General features: G+C 44.3%; 2 protein-coding genes across 4 annotated transcripts in view; both read right to left on the bottom strand.

Annotated features, from left to right (window-relative positions):
• Nucleotides 1–11,405, bottom strand: part of slc12a3 (solute carrier family 12 member 3) — a 15,184-nt gene extending 3,779 nt beyond the window's left edge. The window contains 19 exon segments of the mRNA XM_061244410.1: nt 539–647; nt 1,457–1,563; nt 1,994–2,131; nt 2,313–2,424; nt 2,699–2,798; nt 3,326–3,481; nt 4,377–4,478; nt 5,255–5,378; nt 5,546–5,653; nt 5,915–6,072; nt 7,104–7,188; nt 7,638–7,768; nt 8,062–8,173; nt 8,539–8,649; nt 8,822–8,961; nt 9,300–9,395; nt 9,872–9,947; nt 10,377–10,517; nt 11,133–11,405. Coding sequence (XP_061100394.1) covers nt 539–647; nt 1,457–1,563; nt 1,994–2,131; nt 2,313–2,424; nt 2,699–2,798; nt 3,326–3,481; nt 4,377–4,478; nt 5,255–5,378; nt 5,546–5,653; nt 5,915–6,072; nt 7,104–7,188; nt 7,638–7,768; nt 8,062–8,173; nt 8,539–8,649; nt 8,822–8,961; nt 9,300–9,395; nt 9,872–9,947; nt 10,377–10,517; nt 11,133–11,405 — 2,379 coding nt within the window.
• A 4,648-nt stretch (nt 11,406–16,053) lies between these two features.
• The window catches only part of nup93 (nucleoporin 93), a 35,758-nt gene continuing 32,059 nt past the window's right edge, over nt 16,054–19,752 (bottom strand). For 2 of the 3 annotated variants that reach the window (XM_061245856.1, XM_061245857.1), the window contains exons 16-22: nt 19,359–19,403; nt 19,065–19,181; nt 18,123–18,241; nt 17,591–17,708; nt 17,164–17,247; nt 16,932–17,060; nt 16,054–16,354 (exon numbers count right to left, since the gene is read on the bottom strand). In XM_061245856.1, the coding sequence (XP_061101840.1) occupies nt 16,244–16,354; nt 16,932–17,060; nt 17,164–17,247; nt 17,591–17,708; nt 18,123–18,241; nt 19,065–19,181; nt 19,359–19,403 (723 nt within the window). In that variant the 3' untranslated portion in view covers nt 16,054–16,243. The remainder of the gene's footprint in view (nt 16,355–16,931; nt 17,061–17,163; nt 17,248–17,590; nt 17,709–18,122; nt 18,242–19,064; nt 19,182–19,358; nt 19,404–19,752) is intronic. The other variant, XM_061245858.1, reaches the window with a different exon arrangement.

The following is a 19,752-nucleotide window of genomic DNA, read 5'->3' as shown; positions in this document are numbered from 1 at the left end:
TGTTTAACGGTATATTCGGCCTGAATTAGGAATTATCAGGACAGCCTGTAGCCTGGCGGTTAATGTACATGACTGAGACCTGTAAGGTAGGTAGTTTGAGCAAGGCCCTTAACCCTGCGTTGCTCCTGGGGGACTGTCACCTGCTTAGTCGAATCAAATGTAAGTCGCTTTTGATAAAAGCGTCAGCTAAATGACATGTAATGTAATTATGTTTCTAATTCAGGCCCAAAAGAAACCAGGTGTTTAACTTTATATTCTGACTGAATGATCAATTATGTCGTGAGCAATAAGATAATCAGCAGATGCTGTGGCTCTCCACGACCAGGATTGCACACCACCTGGTTAGAGCCATAAGAAGAAACCATAGAGCTGTAACACATACATATGGTAGTGGTAGGGGGTGCTGGTAGGGGGCGATGTCCGTTGTCATTCTCATAGGCAGGGTTGACTGTACGGGAGAGCAGTGTGGATTTAAGGCTGCAGCAGTAGTGTACAGAAGCACTGCATGGGTTCTTTTTGTTAGTTTCTTTACTTTTACTTGTACTTTAAAAATGTGTTCCTCACCGTTTGCCTGGGGGCTATGGGAGACATCCAAACCTTCCTTCATCCGCAGAACACACACTCCATACTGTAGGTCGAATGCATCACTGTAACACACAAACACATACAGCACATACACACACACACGCCGCACAAACACACACAAACACACACACACACACACATATACAAACACACACACACTCACACACACATACACATACACATACACAAACACACACATAAACACACGCACACACACACACGCACATATACACACAATATATACACTCAGTGGCCACTTTGTTAGGTAGACATGTACACCAGCTTGTTAATGCAAATATTTAATCAGGCAATCATGAGGCAGCAACTGAATGCATGAAAGCATGCAGACGTGGTCAAGAGGTTCAGCTGTTTTTCAGAGCAAATGTCAGAATGGGGAAGAAATGTGGTCTAAGTGACTTTGACCGTGGAATGATTGTAGGTGCCAGACAGGGTGGCTTGAGTATCTCAGAGACTGCTGATCTCCTGGGATTTTCACGCACAACAGTCTCTAGAGTTGGCAGAGAATGGTGCAAAATACATCCAGTGAGCAGCAGTTCTGTGGGCAAAAACGCGTTGAGGGAGGTCAGAGTAGAATGGCCAGACTGGTCAAAGCTGACAGGAAGGTGACAGTAATGCAAATAACCACGCATTACAACAGTGGTATGCAGAAGAGCATCTCTGAAAACATAATGCGTGAGACAGCTGCAGAAGACCAGTAAGTCTAAAAAATAAGTGCAATAAATACCTGGGTGTATGATTCTTTCGTTTGCATATGAGAATGGTGCACACACACATAATTATAATACCCACCACATGAAAACCCATAGGCTGACTCTACAGGACAGGGTTACAGTGTTGATGTCGGACTCACTGTAAGATGCCCACATAATTCTCCACAGAGTGCGGCCGCTCCTTGTGCCAGTTCTGTTTATATCCCATCACCAGGACATTTGGCCTGATCCGACCCAAACCTGAGGCCTGGTGTAGAAGCAGAACCAGAAACAGACATCAAAGGCACGGTCACAAATGAGAAAAATGTTTATTTCCTCTGTTGTGTTTTTATACAGCAGACAAAACAGCAGAAATTACTTTTAAAAAATGCTACAAATATCTTGCATTTATACTCTCTGCAACTAGCACCATGTAATTCAAAGCTCTTGACAATAAAATACTTTGTGTGCATTTAAAGAGGTATTAAGTTCAACTTTACCACATTCTAATGGTCAGGGAATAACTCGCCTCATGTTGGCTGAAATGTTTGATTGCCTCAGGATAAAACTCTAATGATGTGCTATATGGCAACTTCAACTTGTTTGTTCATGTTGCCATGCAAAATGCAGCTTTATTTATTGATGTAAAACTGGGTGTGGTAGGGGCGTGGCAGAGGGGGGAGGGGGGAGGGGTTTACCTGCAGCAGCATCTGGGCCCCGCCCCGCAGGTCATCCGCCACCACGCCGCGGTAGAAGGACTTTACATGCCGCTGGTTCAGCCAGGTCACATGACTGCTGCTTCCCAGCGATTCTGTGGCTGCAGGGGAGGGTTCAGCCTGGGTGGGGTGGGTTTAGGAAGGTGGGGCAGGAGGGGGAGGGGCAGAAGGAAGTTGAGAGGGGCAAGTGGGGCATGGGGCAGAAAGGCGTGTGCCAGGTAAATAAATGCTAAAGTAAGATCTCTATCCAGATTATTTTATTGTTTTGCTGAGTGTAATAGTTAAATACATAAGCACTCACGACAACCACGTTGCCACACATCATTAAGCTCAGGTTCTTGGTGAAGGTGCTAACAAAGTCCACCAGGGCTGGGCGGGAACTGGGAGGGCCAGTGAGGACCAGACACTGGGGCCTTACGGCCGGAGGAGACAGAGAGAGATGGACAGAGAGAGACAGACAGAGGGAGACGGACAGAGAGAGACAGACAGAGAGAGACAGACAGACAGAGAGAGATGGAATAGCAAAACAGCATAATCAGAAATTCAGGATAAGGTGCACTGTTCCAAATTTTTTTGGACACAAAGAAAATGGGCACACCAATTACTTGTATGCAGCTAATTCAGATAATACACAATACATACAGTGGATAAAGACTGTGTTATGTGGACATGCCCTTGTAGTTGTACCTGTAGTTCTTGATGTGGTCGTCCACCTGGTTGAGGCTCACAGAGTAGGACAGGGCCATGTTGTAGGAGCTGGCCTGGACAGAGGAGCCCCAGTTCACAGCTAGCAGTCAAATACACAATACAAACACAGTTAACCATCAGCGCATACACAATACAAACACAGTTAACCATCAGCGCATACACAATACAAACACAGTTAACCATCAGCGCATACACAATAGAAACACAGTTTACCTTCAGCTCATACACAATACAAACACAGTTTACTATCAGCACAATTCACAACTCTCAGGGTTCTACACACAATTAGTTCAAACTTGGCGTAAATCTGCATATAATTCTCACGCCATTCACACATAATTTACAATTTACAAATCATTCACACACAGTATTTCAAAATAATTCACATGCAACGCATGCAGACATACACATTTTATAATTTGCAAACAATTTAACACAATTCACAGAAACTATGCACAGTTCTCATATACAAACAACAAAAACATATAATGCAATCAAATATGTCTTATTGTATATGCATTGTAAGATTGGATTGCATAACCACGGATTTTATAACAACATGAATCTATGCAATGGGACAGAGACAGTAAACATAAATACACTCACAGGGCTTTTTGTACAACACGTATCCTAGCAGGAAGAGGACGATGGCGATGGCGATAAGGGCAGCCCACCAGGTCAGCAGGAACATGATGACCACAGACACCACCGCACCCAGCAGAGACGCCCACTTACTGTAGAACCTGAAGGAGGGCCTCCAGCCTGAGGGAGCAACACCTCTGTCACATACACTGTAGACTGTGTGTGTGTGTGTGTGTGTGCGTGTGTGTGTGTGTGTGTGCGGGCGTGTGTGTGTGTGTGTGTGTATGTACTACCAGCTATCAGCTTTAATTTGAGGGTGTTTATATCCACATCAGGTGATCTTTGTAGGAATTACAGCCCTTTTTTATTAGTCGCCCCATATACAGGTGCTATATTTTGTTTTCTTTTTCTTTATCTTTTTCTTTGTATGAGTGTATGTCCGAGTATGAAAAAGTTTTTCACATTATTTATTATTATTTATGCACCATGCAAATGAACTATCTCCTGCTTATTTTATTTCTCAAAAGGGTAAGAAAGTTACCCCTCCCCGCCCCTGCTCGGCCCTGCTCGGCCCTGCTCAGACCTGCTCGGCCCTGCTCAGTCCTGCTCGGCCCTGCTCGGCCCTGCTCAGACCTGCTCGGCCCTGCTCAGACCTGCTCGGCCCTGCTCAGACCTGCTCGGCCCTGCTCGGCCCTGCTCAGACCTGCTCGGCCCTGCTCGGCCCTGCTCGGCCCTGCTCAGACCTGCTCGGCCCTGCTCGGCCCTGCTCAGACCTGCTCGGCCCTGCTCGGCCCTGCTCGGCCCTGCTCAGACCTGCTCGGCCCTGCTCGGCCCTGCTCGGCCCTGCTCAGACCTGCTCGGCCCTGCTCGGCCCTGCTCGGCCCTGCTCAGACCTGCTCGGCCCTGCTCGGCCCTGCTCAGTCCTGCTCGGCCCTGCTCAGGCCTACTCAGCCCCGCTCAGCCCTGCTCAGGCCTGCTCAGTCCTGCTCAGACCTGCTCAGACCTGCTCAGTCCTGCTCAGCCCTGCTCACTCTGCTCAGCCCTGCTCGGCCCTGCTCAGCCCCGCTCCCCTTACCCGGTGAGTTGGTAATGGAGGCATGGAAGCAGCTGAAGTTGATGAGGGCATAGGAGCACAGGAAGAAGTTGGAGATGATTGGGGCGATGGTGTTCAGTTCAGCTGCGGGGGGGAGCCAGAGAGACAATACCACTTACATCGCTCTTGGAATCAACATGGTTTGACCTTAAGAGATCACAGTTCACATGGGAATTGTTGCCTTCATTATAGCCCTGCTTCATTTGAGAAAGGAGAAAATAGCTGTTTCATCCCAAAGACAGGGTCTGTTTATAGCTCTCTGAACTGCACTTATTTGCCTGGCGTACAGCTGAGCCCTGAGAGCTATGAGCTTGATACATGAGTTTTGGTAGACTGTAAGTGTACCCAAGGCACTCTAAGACACTGTACATTCAGAACTATTTGAGCCCTTAGTCATTAAGATGAATAAACGACTAAACAATGGAAATAAAACCATGTCTTAAATGGTTCTTATCTTTCTTGTATTCTTAGCACTTGACGCTGTACTTCTCTCTAGGGTCTGTCAGTGCACTTGTCCCTGCCAAATGCCTATAATATAATATAATAATAAAAATGGATAAACAATGGCAATGAAACAGTATGTAAAAAAATAAAAGGTGAAGAAACAATGTATTTGAGAGAAGTTTGGTGTAGGGGGGGACGCTCAAGCCATACACAAATCTCCCTGTGCAGGTGGGGTATTCGATTACCTTGCCATGGCACTCCCTATCTGTTATGCTTTCTCCTATCCCCTGTCTGAATAAAGCCATAATATGAAAGACGGGAGGATTCCAGTCTTCTCTTGAGAAAAAAAAAAAATGTGTGCTGTTTTAACAGAGGCAGGTCTAACTTTATAAAGATGACCAAATGAGCAGACCTACCAATAAGAATGAAGCAGATGGCGATGATGTAGGTCAGCAGGTAGCCTCTGATTGGCTCGTCGTTCTTCCCGTGGCCCTTTCCAAAGACACCGATGAAGGGATAGAGCCGGTCTTTGCACAGACACTGAGAGGAACGGGGTACAGAAAAAGAGCGACAAATTAGTTAATTCTAATCACACTCTTACAACACACAAACACACACATGCACACACAAACACAGAAATTGTCTTTCAATTTTTTTCTTTTCAATTTTTCAGGACAATTTGGAAAGGGGGGAAAGTGGGACAGTACCTGGAAAACTTTGGGTGCAGAGACGAGGCAGGCCAGGGCTGAGGAGAGGGTCGCCCCAAAAATGCCAGCTGTGATGAGGGGAGCAAACCCTGACACCATGCTCATACTCTGGAGTGAGAGAGAGAGAGAGAGAGAGAGAGAGAGAGAGAGAGAGAGAGAGAGAGAGAAAATGTTAGCTCAAAATGCCTTTATTACTTTTACTTATTTATTTATTTATTTCATTATTTTTATTTCCATGTTTGATATTTGAAGAGCACTTGTGTAAAATTATTTACAGATCCAGTATATAAAACACACAGATTATTATACATTGTTAATATAAATAGTTATTTTATTATATACTATAAATGAATAATGATTAGCAGTTACCTGGTAGTAGTTACTGATGCCGAAGGTGCAGGTTTTATTGTTGATGCAGTCACTGAAGTTCCAGCCATAGTGACAGGCCAGACCAAGGCAGTCGTCAGAGCCAGGCGTGGCCAAGGTATCATTCAGACCCCCCGACGCATCGCGAACCACACACGATCCTGACCAACACATATGAGCAAACATACAAACGTATGGTCCCACACAAACATGTGCACATGTACACACACAAGCACTGGGACATTGGGTTGCTTATGGCCTCCTGCACATCTTCCGTACCGTCCATGAGGATGATATCCCCTAGCATCCTCTTCCTGGCAAGTTTGCAACCATTCCATATGTTTTATGCCTTTTTACAGCGCTAAGTGGTGTGTTTAACCGTTTATGGGGTTTTTTTGTACCCATTACCTGATGGTCAATTGCCATCCTCCTGAATTGAGAGGTCTTTGACTTTTCCCATGCTGATGGTTGACAAAGGGATTTGACATGCTTGTTTTCTATTTTTTTATACTCTAGTGAAATAGGGATGGAATGAAGCAATAATTATTTTAGACTGAGATTAGCTAAATTATATAAAATTGTATTGGCAATTTCCCTTTGTTTGATGTTAGGGGTGCAAATAATTATAGCACCTGTGGCTTTCAGTAAAATTATTATTATTATTATTATTAAAAAAACAAAAAAAACATTGAAACATGAGCGTAAATGTATTAAAATGAATGTATATAGTTTTCCCGTATGCTTAAACCTAACATACTGATCGTTATCCACATTATTTATTATATGCAGCCTTTTTTCTCAATTTCCTTTCAGGGTGCCAATAATTCTGGAGCCTACCGTACATACACATACACACACACACACACACACACACACACACACATACACACACACACACACACACACATACACACACACACACACACACACACATACACATACACATACACATACACATACACAAACAAAAAACACAGACACACACACAGGTATCTCATACTCCAGTCCTGGAGGGCTGCAGTGTCTGCAGGTTTTTGTGGCTTCCTTTCAGCCAGCAACACATTTACGCCTAAATATAACGGGCTTGTTTTTGCACAGCAGAGACAGAGATGACTGATTAGACAGCTTTGACTGATGACTAAATGGCGGAAGTTGCTGGAGAGAAACCAGGGGTAGGGTACAGTTAGCTCACCGATAGTGGCAGAGATGAGAAGATATGAAATCGTGGTCCAGAATATGGCCATCAGGGTTCCACGGGGAATTGCTATCGCCGGGTCCTACTCGAAAGAACCACAGTTTGAATGACAGGGAGTGAATGAATGAATCACTGAATTTAATAGACAATTAAAAACATATAAATAACTACACAAATGAACAACAGCATTACATACAATATTTCCATTGGTCCTTGCAAAAATGCTCCTCTTTAGGCTTTACATCTGCACTTATTGTCTCTGGTAATATACTATAAACCAGGTGGTCAATTCAATTTCCATGAAGGCTATCTATGGAAGGCAGGGATGGACAGTACTTCAAATGCATTTAAAATATGCATTTGCATGTGTGTATGTCACACATAACATTTGTTGCTCTCCTTTTTAAATCTGTCCACCATCTGCAAAGCAACCATATATTTTGGGAGGTATACCATTTTGTATTTCCCCTTATCCCTGACAATAGGTCACCCTGGGTAAGGACGTGTGCCAAGCCAAATAACTGGACCTGCCTTCAGGTCCCCGGAGATGTTGGCACCAGCCAGGATGCCCGTCGCCGATGGAAAGAAGATGGAGAACATGCCAAAGAAGCTGCCATCTGGCCCCCGCCAGCTCGGCACAAAGTTGGCAGCAAAAATATCCACTAGAGACACAAAAGCAGTGAGGGGGAAACAAGCGTTTTCTTAGGAGTGATGCTATTTCAAGTATCCCATAACACACGGCTCAATGGTGGCTTGATATCAAATGCACAAAAACACTAACTGGCACTGGAATAATTGGTAATAGAAAGACAATGAAGTTGTTTAAAAAAAAAAGAGTTTCAAATATAGTGTAAATGTTAATTAGCAGCATATGATGTCCCAGGAGGAGAACTAATATAACTGAGAACAGCGAATCAAGTTTGAAATGAACTTAATACAGGAAATGGCCACTGACCTCTGTAGCTGAAGAAGCCTTTAGCCTGCTTGTGGGGTGTGGCTGGGATGACGGTGCCCACAAAATAGTTTACAAAAGAGATCATAATGACCAGGAAAAAGATGACTTGGGCCTGTGGGCAGAGCAATTAACACCAGCATTTAAACAAGCTGGAGTTTAAACACCAGCAAAGCAGGAGCAGGGGTGTAAAACGTGGCCACAGCAAAAGTGTGCTAAAATGTGCTGACCCCCAAAACACTATAAAAACTTCACTGTGTAAGCCACATCTTCCGACAGCGTGTATGCCATTCATGGCTCCCCAACCCTGGTTCTGGGGGGTCAACCGTCTCAAGGAGAGATGAGTTAACAACAGCTGAAACAGTATGAACTGATCAATTAACAGCTGAGCAATGACGGGTCCCTCAAGGTCTACAGTTCAGGAGCCCTTGATGTTATATGTGAAATATTTAAGAAAGTGTGTCGTGTGACCAGCCTGACCTTAGACTCCCATTCCATCCCAGCCAGAGATATAGCCAGCAGACACGTGACAGTGATTACTCCGATGATGCGGATGTCATTGATGGGGTCCACCATGCTGGATCCGCTCTCCTGGAGGGGGAGGGGTGGGGGGTGCAGGTGGGGAATGAGAAAGTTCCTCAAGGATCCTTCTAGGCTCAACTATTCAACTATTCAAGCCCATATTTTCAAGAACACTCCTGCACAGTAGAAGGGTCGAGTGCACAGGCCTCTACCCAGCCCAACGCACATGCCTGGTTTTTACCTGCATGAGCGTCTGCACGGTCTCAGCAAAGCCCACAGTATGCATGGAAACTGCCACAGCGTTGGCAAAGGCGAAAATCAGCCCGATGGATCCGCCCAGCTCAGGACCCAAACTGCGTGAGATCAGGAAGTAAGTGCCACCTGTAGGAGGAAGAGGAAATTACATCACTACAAGCAGCAATACAGGAAGTACAGTACAGTCCAGTCCATTACACAATACAGGAAGTACAGTCCAGTTAAGGAACACACATACAGTACGGTTACTTTACTTTACGGTGAAGTACAGACCAACTTATGAAAATTATACAGGACTAATGGTCCCACTACCGAGCACATAAGAAGTACAGTAGAATAACAGGGCGTACTGTCCAATCAAATTGGTTGTAGCACAGGAAGTACATTGAACACACATGAACTCCAGTTTCAGACAGGGAGGTGTGATGTGCAAACCCAGCCCTGCATAGAGGGGTGTGCTGTACCTCCTTTGACCTTGCCATTGGTGGCAATCGCAGCGGTGGACAACCCCGTAATCCCTGTGATGCAGGAGGACAGCAGGATGATGACCCAGGTGAGACCTGAGGAGAGGAGGAGAACGCATTTACCCAACGTTGGACACTTTATTCAGGGACACAAATAAATGTATGCTATAATGAAACGATTGAGCTATATGGCCCTGACCCCAAGGTAAACCACAATATACACTAAATGCAGATGCCTGCTACTATCATGGACTTCAATGAAGACCATGACAGGTACAGTATAGTCAAGTTTCTTAGTTTCAGGCTAAACCAATAAATAAAAATGTAAATATATTACATTAAAAAAGAAAAAAACATTTTTTTTGCATTGCAATCTTGCTCTTAGAAATCATCAAGATTCCAAAACAATACCAATAGAACTATATGTTCTCACTTTTGAAACGGATAAGCCACTTACTACAAGTTAGTTGCGGTAAATTTAACTTGATCATCCCGCAACACATCTACCTTAAACTCACACACACTCCCTCACAGACGCACTTGCACACACAGACACACTTTGCGTCACTCACCGATCCCTGCCTGCGCTGTAATCCAAGGCAGCCGCAGGAACAAGATCACTCCCCAGATGTTGAGCATGCAACGAATCTGGTGGCGTTGGTGAGGTTCAGAAATATGAGTCCATTCTCATACACTTTCGAGACTTTGATTGATTAGGAAAATGTTGCATTCTGTAAATGCCTTGTCAGGCTGCTTAATGACTGCCTAAACAGAAGGACCTTCAGCCATTTGAATTATAAGTACTATGAAGTATTTCAAATATAATATTTGGCCTGGGTCTGGTAAAAAAATAATGCACATAATACAGTTATCTTCATTGCAGACTGGAGCTCTTTATGATCACCTGTGAAACTAAGGCCTTGTGACTAGTTTTACTATGTTGTGACCACATTGACTCTTTGCAGTATGTTGGTGTAGTAATTGAGTGGTTTGGCTGTATTTTTACAGTGTTTACTGTTTTAGCAATGTTGCTACAGTGTGACTATTCATTGTTTTGTTGTGGAGCTGTTGTCTCACCATAACCCCCTGCACCCATCCAAACCTCGCTGGCTCTACTTGAGGCTCCGTCTCCCGCTCATCATCCGAGCTCTCCCCCGTAATGCCCACTTGGGTTGATCGGTTAGCCTCCTCATAGACTGGTGGGGGAATACCATCGTCCTGTAAGGGGGGGGAGAATTCTGCCCTTTACTGCTTACATGCTCAAGTTCATTCATTTTTGCCCTCAGCACTTTTTTGCTGTTGCTCAGTAAAATTGATTGATACATATAGATTAATAAAAGGATTAATTTATTGAAGCAGTTGATTACACACTTAACAGTTAGTTTCTCACGCCATCTAATTTATTGAGTATTAATCATTAATCATTTTTGGCATTTAAAAGTGAAAACCAAAACCAGTAGATCATCATAGCTCACCAGGGGCCATCCATTTGTATGGATGAATCAGTAATTCAGGACTATGGGTACAATCATATTAACATGGGCATACTAAAATTATTATTTGGATTTAAGCTTCAGCAAGCTAAGGGAGAAACTTAAAAAGGCACCTATTATCAACATTCGACATTTAATTGACTAACGTTCCTCCAAAACCAGAATTCTTTCAGCAATAATACGGTTATTATGTGGCTATGCATTGTAATTTTGTATTCAAACATTTGGTATTTAATGTAAAGAAAATATGTAAAATGCAATACACGAACTGCAATCAGGGAAACTGGATTGTATAGTGACTATGCAGTCCTTTTTTCACTTTCCAATAACCTGGACTCACCTCAAGTACTGAGTGCAGCTGGTAAAGAGATGGTCTTAACTTGCGCACCCTCCCCTGGACTGCAGTGTTGGCGTAAAAATCATAGCTTGGTGGTGCATCTAGAGTAGCGTAGCCTGTGAAGGACTTTTGAGAGTTTTCATCGCTACTGCTGTGGTAAGTACCGTCATTTGTCTCGTTATAAAGGAACCTTGAATAGTCCTCCGCAGGTGGCACATTGATTTGGTTCTTAAAAGTTGTCAAGACCATTGACTCGGTTGGAGGTACATCTGCCATTACTGAAGCAGACGCCAGAGACGGTTTTAACGAACACTGAGAGATCCACACAGCCAGCTGAGGTTTTATACACCCCGGAGCAGGGGGCAACCACTGCCATTGGTTTCAGGACCAGCAGGTCTACATGTATGGTAATGTTAGATGCTTCAAAGAACGTTCTATTTTTTTAAGTGATCGCCTTACACCCTGAGGCCTTTTGCAATAACACTGCTTGTACAACACAATGATTACATCAAATAACTACTGATCTATGGCTAGATAAACTTAACAGAAAATCACAAGGACACAGGAGGTCTAAACTTCCTTAAGATTAATGGGATTTTTTGACACTTGCATCAGGAAGTAACATTTCAATGCACTTTGATTACCATGTCAAACACAGCTCTGCCATGTACAGTGACCGATCAACCCAAGTGACATGTACTCGCTCACTGCTGCTGGGTTGGCTAACAGTAAGCCCTCTTTATTTGTGAGAAAATTAGGAGTTTCCTTCCTTTAAACAAATAATAAAGACTTGCATATCATGTAATTAAATTATCTTGCAGTGAAGACCCAAGGAATCAAAAAGGGGAAGTAATTTATGTAGTTATACAACTTTGTAGGTGAACTCACCAAAACAGTGACCTTCAGCTGACTCACCACAATAATATTTTTTCTGTTACGTACACTCTGGTTCTGGAAGGGTTCTTTGGTGATTCCATAGGGGAACCCCCTGTCATAGTTGTAAAGTGTGACAACTCCCAGACAAAACCATTTTTCCTAATAAAGAACCCTTTAACTAGATAGGATTCTTCTATGAAATCACAGGGTTTGTATTGGAATCATACAACTTTAATATGAATGAGAGATGACCAGACATAATTAGCATAATAGTTTATTTATACTCATGTATTAAAAAAACATTAACTGACAAAAGGTTGCAGGTGTATAGAGTACAGGTTTTGAGTTTCAGTTAAACCAAATCAGTGTTTGTAATCTGCCCCAGAACATGAAAGATGTCATGGCACATTATCAAAGGAAATCATAACAACCATAAACTTATCTGTAAAGAACATTTTGTGGATAACTTGTAAACTCATGTTATGCCACACAGTCTGAAAACCTCATTATTCTCCAATATACATTGATGCTGTTCTTCTTCTGTGTTTACCTCCAGATTCTCAATATAAATAGGAAACTGCTTCATCATCGCTTCATGCAACATCACTGAGCTTCCTGGTCAAAGAAATAGCTTTAATGCATACAATTAATTTAAGCATTCCAGATGACCCGGACACAAATCCACAGACTCACATCCCATTTATATTGTGTCACAAAAAGTCCAGGTGCATTATAAACGGTGTGAGAATAGGATGACTAAAAACATGAGAACCAAATAAATATAATATAAATCAACCTTGAAAAAACTCTTGGGTCATGTTGTGCAATAAGACAAAAGACACACCTGCCTTCCTCAGGGTGACCTTGCCCGTCCTGTACATACACCTTGTTCTTTATTAACTTGAGCAGTTTAAAAAACTGTTCATTCATGCTGACCTCAGAGCAGGCCCTAAGCTCCTGCTGCAGGGAGATATTGGCCATTATTAATGCATAATAGAGCGTGAAATCCCAAAAGAGGTCTGGCCAAACTGATTCCAGATCAGCATACTGCGGTGCTTTATGACTCTGGAGTAAAATAACAAAGTGTCAAAAATATATTTTGATACAGCCTGCAGTCATCATCACTGTACCAAGAAATGTACATAACTGCAGGCCCTTAAATGTCACAATGTTTGTGGTGAATGAGAACAAAATTCCCTTGTAAAAATAGATTTTTTTTCTGTAAGGCCGGTATCTGCTTTAAGAAAACCGCAAACAGCATAGCAGTGAATTTTCCAGAAATATTATCAGTGTGAAAAAACGCGAGACACATAGAGCAACTAGATCAGTCATTCGTGTGTGCTTGGAATTGATCCTGTGTAAAATTCTGTGCTAGTTTAACTGATCACTCGGATAACTTTTGGAATTTGACTATCCACTGCCTAATAAGATCAGTCAACAGGCAACTAAGTAAAGGGCAAAGATAAAAGTTTTCAAGATTCATTCCGTCATTTTATCTCCACAGATTTCTGATTTTGGAGAGCTAGATGTACAGTGTTGGCTGCTTTCCAACTTTGTTATTTGTAAAGTGTGTTTTGCAGTCTGTTTTTCTTCACACGACACCACACACCTACAGTTCACCACAGGAGTGGGACGTAACAGATTAAAAGTGTTTATTTAAATAAAAGTTGAAGTTGAAGAATGAAAGCTTTTTAAACATACAGTACCCTCCTTAAAGTTTAGAACAAAGACCCATCATTTAGTAATTTGCCTCTGAACTCCACAGTTTTAGATTTGTAATACAAAAACGTTTGAGACAGAGCAATGTTATGTAAATTAATGTGATCATGCTTAGCATTTTGTAGCATATCTTTTGCATGCCATGACTGCAAAGTGTTTCAGTATCGCTTGTAGGACAGCCTGAAAATAAGATAATGATGTTGATAGGTCACAGACATCAGGAAGTCATGGCATGCAAAGAATATGCAGCAAAATACTAAACTTGACTACTTTCATTTACATACCATGTCTGTTTCATGGTGAAACGAAAATGTATAAAAATGCAATTTAACCGCGTGATTTCTTTTTAATTACAAATCTACTCCAAAATTGTGGAGTACAGAGGCAAATAAATAAATGATGGGTCTTTCCCAAACATTATAGAGGGCATCGTAATAAACAGAACAGCAAAACTATCAAAACAACACCACAGAAAACAATTGGAATCGATAAATGACATAAGGCATCGTTTCCAGGGACTGTTGTTGTCGCTCTCGGCGATCTCCCTCGGCGATCTCCCGGAGACGCGTCGGCAGTGGCACGGTGCCACCCTGGTGTTGTGAAATAGCCGGGTTCTAGCAGTCGTGCGGCATCGGCCTGATTCACAACACCAGCTGCGGCACCCATACCGGTTGCGTCTCCACGGCGACGCGGGCGTGGGGAAAACATGACTCTTCTGTAAGGAACGGGCACTTGAGCATACCCAGCCACAAAACACGGAGCCTCAAAAGCCTCCCGCTACCAAACGTCAGATCTGATTTCTATAGTAGCTGCAGTCGGGGGCGAGGTGGCAGGCACAGTATTCTTTGGGCTCGGTCTCAATGGAAGCGAGTGGGTGGAGCACGCCCATTGTCGGGTCTCCCTGGCAATGAGGAGCAGAGCTCTCTGTATGCGCCTATGGGCTTGGCGTGGTGTGCATTTCTGGCTAAGTTAAGGGGTAGGGCAGCACAGTAGCGTGACTGGTGCTATGCTTCACTTGGTCAGATCCGCGTTCCAATAATGAAACCAAAACCACATTCTTTAATATAACCTCAGGGCAACCGTGTTCCAATAATTTACTGGCAGGAAAAGCTTGCACAAATCTTCTGATGTCTAGAACATAGATATAGCTTGGTATCATGGTACACACCAGTCTTGGTAGCATAGCTTGGTAACAAATTTGCATGGCATGGCCCCTAGAACATCCCCCATCAGGAGGATTGGTACAGAACTACCAGACTGGTGTGTACCTTTCTGTTACTTCTGTGTACTAAAATCTTATAAATGTGCTGAACATCCTGCTCCCGACTGCAGTAGCAGACTTACTGCACTGCTGCTGACAGGCCATTATGATGCGAGTCCTTGGCAAAAGCCTGCATTAGAGGGCTAATTAAAGGTGATACATTTATATACAACTCCTGTATTAACATAGTGCAGTCCACAAAATGGCTGCCAAAACGGTACCCTACGGAAAAAAACAAAACAAAAACAGCTCAAGCTAGGTAGCTGGTAATTTCAACATGGTCACAGCCGGATTTTACACCAGGGTAGTGCAGTTTGGAAATAGGGACCTGTCTGGGACGCAGTCCGAGCGACTGAGGTAAGAGTGCCTCTCTCAGCAGGGCTCCACCTGCATTGTCAACCCAAAAACATTTGTGTCTCGCATGGTAAGCGCTGCACTGAAGCGATATGAAAGTGCACATGTTTGAGCAGGAGAAAGACTTGCTTACAGGAATGAAAACCAAACCAAACCAAACCAAAAAAAAAAAAAAGGTGCAGCTCTTAAATTACGGAACTACATCCACACCTTTTTGAGGTCGTCACCTTCCACTAACTCCAATTGAGGTCTTTGATATATCCATATCATATAACTACAACAGTGCCATCTACTGGCTACATGTTGAACTAGCCTGTGGGTTTTCCCATCAGGGTAAAAGTATTCTTAGCTGGTTTAGTCTAATCCTGTGTTGACACAAGCATTGGGCTTGGAATCCAATCCTAAAACTCCACATTGTACATGGCTACATGGTTTTTTGTTACCTCAACAAAAAACACTTAAATCTAAATAAGTCAAATGGTTTATGTGAAACATTAAATTAAGTACTGTGTGAGCAAACCATTACAATGACTCAGCATTTATGGGAAAAAAAACCCCCATCTTAATGGAGAGTGGTACATCAAAATTAATTCCACCCTATTCGTATGCAAAGGACAAAAACAGAAAATAAATAAGACAAAAAGACAACCCAAAAACAAAACACTGAAACGGAAACAGAACATGACGAAAATGAAAACAAACGAAAGGGAAAAGTAAACTTAATTTCTTTTTTTATTATTTCAAATGTAAGAAAAATACAAATATAAAGGAGAACACAGAAACACAATGCGAATGGAGGGGGGGGGGGGGGGTCAGCGGTAAATGAATGAGGGGGGAGGAGGGAACAGGGGAGGAGGGAACAGGGGAGGGATTTTGGGGAGGGGCGGCGGTGGTAGCAGACAGGTCAGTTCATCAGGACTTCCATCTGGACCAGCCTGGCGTTGGTGTCTCCCGCCATGCGGAAGGGGATCATCCCCGCGAACGTGATGAGCGCCCGCGCCTGACTGCGCAGCTGCTGCAGGAGAGAGAGAGAGAGAGAGAGAGAGAGAGAGAGAGAGAGGACACTCATTCACTCACTCATTCAGACTGCACACTGATCCCAGGCCAGTTTTAAAAGCTTAAGTCTTCACACTGATAAAATGAAGAATCTGGGTCTACACACTGGGGGGTGCGTGAGGAGGGCCCATCCATTTTGGGGTTTCTTTCCCACTTCTGCTTTTATATTATTAGCCCAATTACACGTTGAGCTCATATTTCTGATATAACCGTGACTGCACATGAAGACTGCTCACACACCCAGGGTGAAAACATTCTCCTGTGGCCTCACACAGGACTAAAACAGAAAAATGTTTAGAAAGCTAAGTCATAACAATCGGTTGGAACAAAAACTAGCAAACGCAATATAAACACACACAAACTACTATCGACATAGCGAGGTCATAGGTTGCAGGTGGTGCAGAGGTAAAAGCATACCAACAAAGCAGGCGAGCGACCAATTCGAATACACATTTCAAACACATGCGATTGAAATCCTGCCCACCCCTGAAAACCTTTGACCCCCTCACCCCAGCCCCCCCCCCCCCTCCCCTCACCAAATCCTGGTCCTCCATGGAGCGCTGTGGCCGGCCCGGGGTGCCCGCCGGCGCCCCCTTCAGGCGCTTGTACTGCGTGAACAGGATGTTCATGGTGGCCAGGAGGACCTCTGACAGGTTATGCCGGACCTGGAATCAGAGCGGGGTGGCGTAACTCTGGGAGCCTGTGTGAGCGAGCGGTACATTCACGCTCCAGCACACCAGGAAAAAGAGGCAAAGAAACGCGGCTCACCTCGTCGCTGAAGTTCCGGAAGGCCGCCACCCTCTCCTCTACGCTGTCCTGACTGAGAGGAACCAGCTTCAGCCTCTCCATCACCTGAGAGAGAGAGAGAGAGAGAGAGAGAGAGAGCACATATAAGAGAGAGGGACAAAAGAGGGTGAAAATGAGATGCAGAGCAAGAAAGAAAGTGCAAGACAGGGAGAGAGAGCGTTGGGGGGAGTAAGGAGACAGACAGGAGACAGGGAAGGTAAGAGAAAGAGGATGGGAGGCATGCAGAAGGGAAGAGAAAAGGGGATGGGGAGCAAAAAAAAGGAGAAATGGAGCAACGCAGAGAGGAGAGCGAGCGGGAGAAACAGAGCGATTGTGCGACGGGCCCTTGCGGTCTCCTGAGATAAACACACACTGTGCCACGGTAAAGCCTGGTATCGGGAGCACTCACATCGTAAGCGCGGTCGATGTGGCCTGCGTGGTACTCGTCGAAGAACGTGGTGAGGTCCAGCAGCAGGTAGAAGGTGCTGTCCACGGACTTGTCCCCCGCCACGCCGTGGGTCCGGTAACTGCGGAGAGAAGGAACACGCCTGTCACCATGGCAACATGACCAGCCAATGTCTAAAGGACCGAGGTACAGGAGGACCCGGGCCTCCCCATAACGCACCACAGAATAACGATACCAGAGTTAAAGTCAATCATTTTTATCATGGATACAACACAAGTCAATAGCAGGTAATCTGCAACCTTCATAGAAAGTTGCAGTTCTCACATCTTGGTTCAGCACTATGCAGAAATGAATTTGGGTTTATTGATATCTGGCTGTCAGGAGGCAAAACACGGAGGCAGAAAAATGTCTGTGTGAAGAGAAAAACCTGAGTTGATACTTAGTCTAAGTCAATCACTGACAGCTAAAGGGAGCTCTGCCATATTCATCCACAAGGACTTGGGCTTTCCCACAATGCACTGTTCTCGGGTCTCACCGTTCGGCGATGGCCAGCGCCAAGTTCTTCAGCCGTTCCTTGTTGGACTGGGGGGCACTGATCTGAGCCACCACCGGGCTCAGCAGCCTGTTCATCAGCTCCAGAACCTTGTCTGGGTTCTGAGAGAAGGAGAGAGATTATTATCAGGATTATATTCTCCCCTTAGATGAGGATTCGGTTGGGATTTTTACTTTTAACATTTCATTATCTATCCAATACAGAATAAAATGTTATTTATTGCAAATTACAAATAATCTCATTCGGAAATAAAAGGAAGGTTACTTTAATTGGCTTTTGACAAAATATCTTCTTAGAGGTCATAGAATCTACTCAAGTAAATCAAAAAGTAATTTATAATTCCACACCTTTCCATACTTGTCCAAGAACCCTTGCTGGGTTTCCCTTTCTATCCTTTATTTTAAATTATCTTCATTGCAGCTGCACTAATTTTGCCAACGCTTGCTTAATGGCAGTATTGTTTTCTGCAACAATGCCAAGAAAGCATTACTTACTGAACTGAATAGACAAAAAGATAAAGAGAGGAGACAAGGGAGAGAAACGAGAGGTGAAGAGAAGCAAAGAGAGACAAGTAAAGAAAGAAAAGGAATCTATCCATCTCTTACACTAAACCAGGGCTGCCCAACCCTGTTCCAGGAGATCTAGCATCTTGTGGGCTTTTGTTTCAACCCTAATTTGGCACACCCGATTCTACTAGGTGAGGTGTACTTTGTCAGGGTTGCAGAGAGAACCCCCAGGACAGTAGATCTCCAGGAACAGGGTTAGGCAGCCCTGCACTAAACCGACAACCGCTAAGCTATTAAAGTTGATGGTGCTGAGAGTATGAAATGATGGATTTAATTCACACCCTGCCTTACAGCAGGACAAGTGAGTGCAGTGAGGGGTTTTACGACATCGCAAACAGCACTAAATCCCACGTCTCACCTTGGCCAGCTCGTACAGCTTGACGGCCTCCTCGAACAGCCCCTTGTTCTCCGCCTCCTGCGCCACTTTGCTGATGATGGCCCGCGTGTCTCCGGCGAACTTGTCGATGGCTCCGGGCTGAGGGAACAGGAGACTACCTCTCTGAATACCAGAAATAGCCCGGGGATTCGGTTTCCCTGGGTTACGGATTTATAGAGCACTGAAGACTAGGCAGCCCGTTCTGAGAACTCCTGCCTCGTGTCAGAACATTCTGGAACACTGCACACGAGAAGGGGTAGCCACGAGAGAGCTCACCTTCCTGCTGCCGTCTTTCTCCAGCCGTCCCAGAAGCATGTCAAACTGCGGAAAAAACGGAGGTTAAAGCATTACGTTTTTAGGGCCTTTCCTGTACAGTGAATCTCTCCCAGCTCCCACACGTACAAATGACGTATTTGAATCCACAAATACGAGCTTACACACAGTCATATACAAGAGTTTTGGGTGCCAAGACATTACATATCTGTGTATCTCAGCAAATTCACATACGAGTCTGCTGAGCAGAACATGCAGCCTATCTACTGAACAATGTGATGGAGCAATATCTCCCAAGCTTTTTAGCCATTACGTGTACATACACACACACACGAGCACGCGCACATACACACACGCACGCACGCACGCACGCGCACGCACACACACACACACACAC

Source organism: Conger conger, chromosome 6 (assembly GCF_963514075.1).
Source record: "Conger conger chromosome 6, fConCon1.1, whole genome shotgun sequence".
NCBI classification, from domain to species: Eukaryota; Metazoa; Chordata; class Actinopteri; order Anguilliformes; family Congridae; genus Conger; species Conger conger.
The sequence above is the reverse complement of the archived record's forward strand: the minus strand, read 5'-3'. Positions and strand labels throughout refer to the sequence as shown.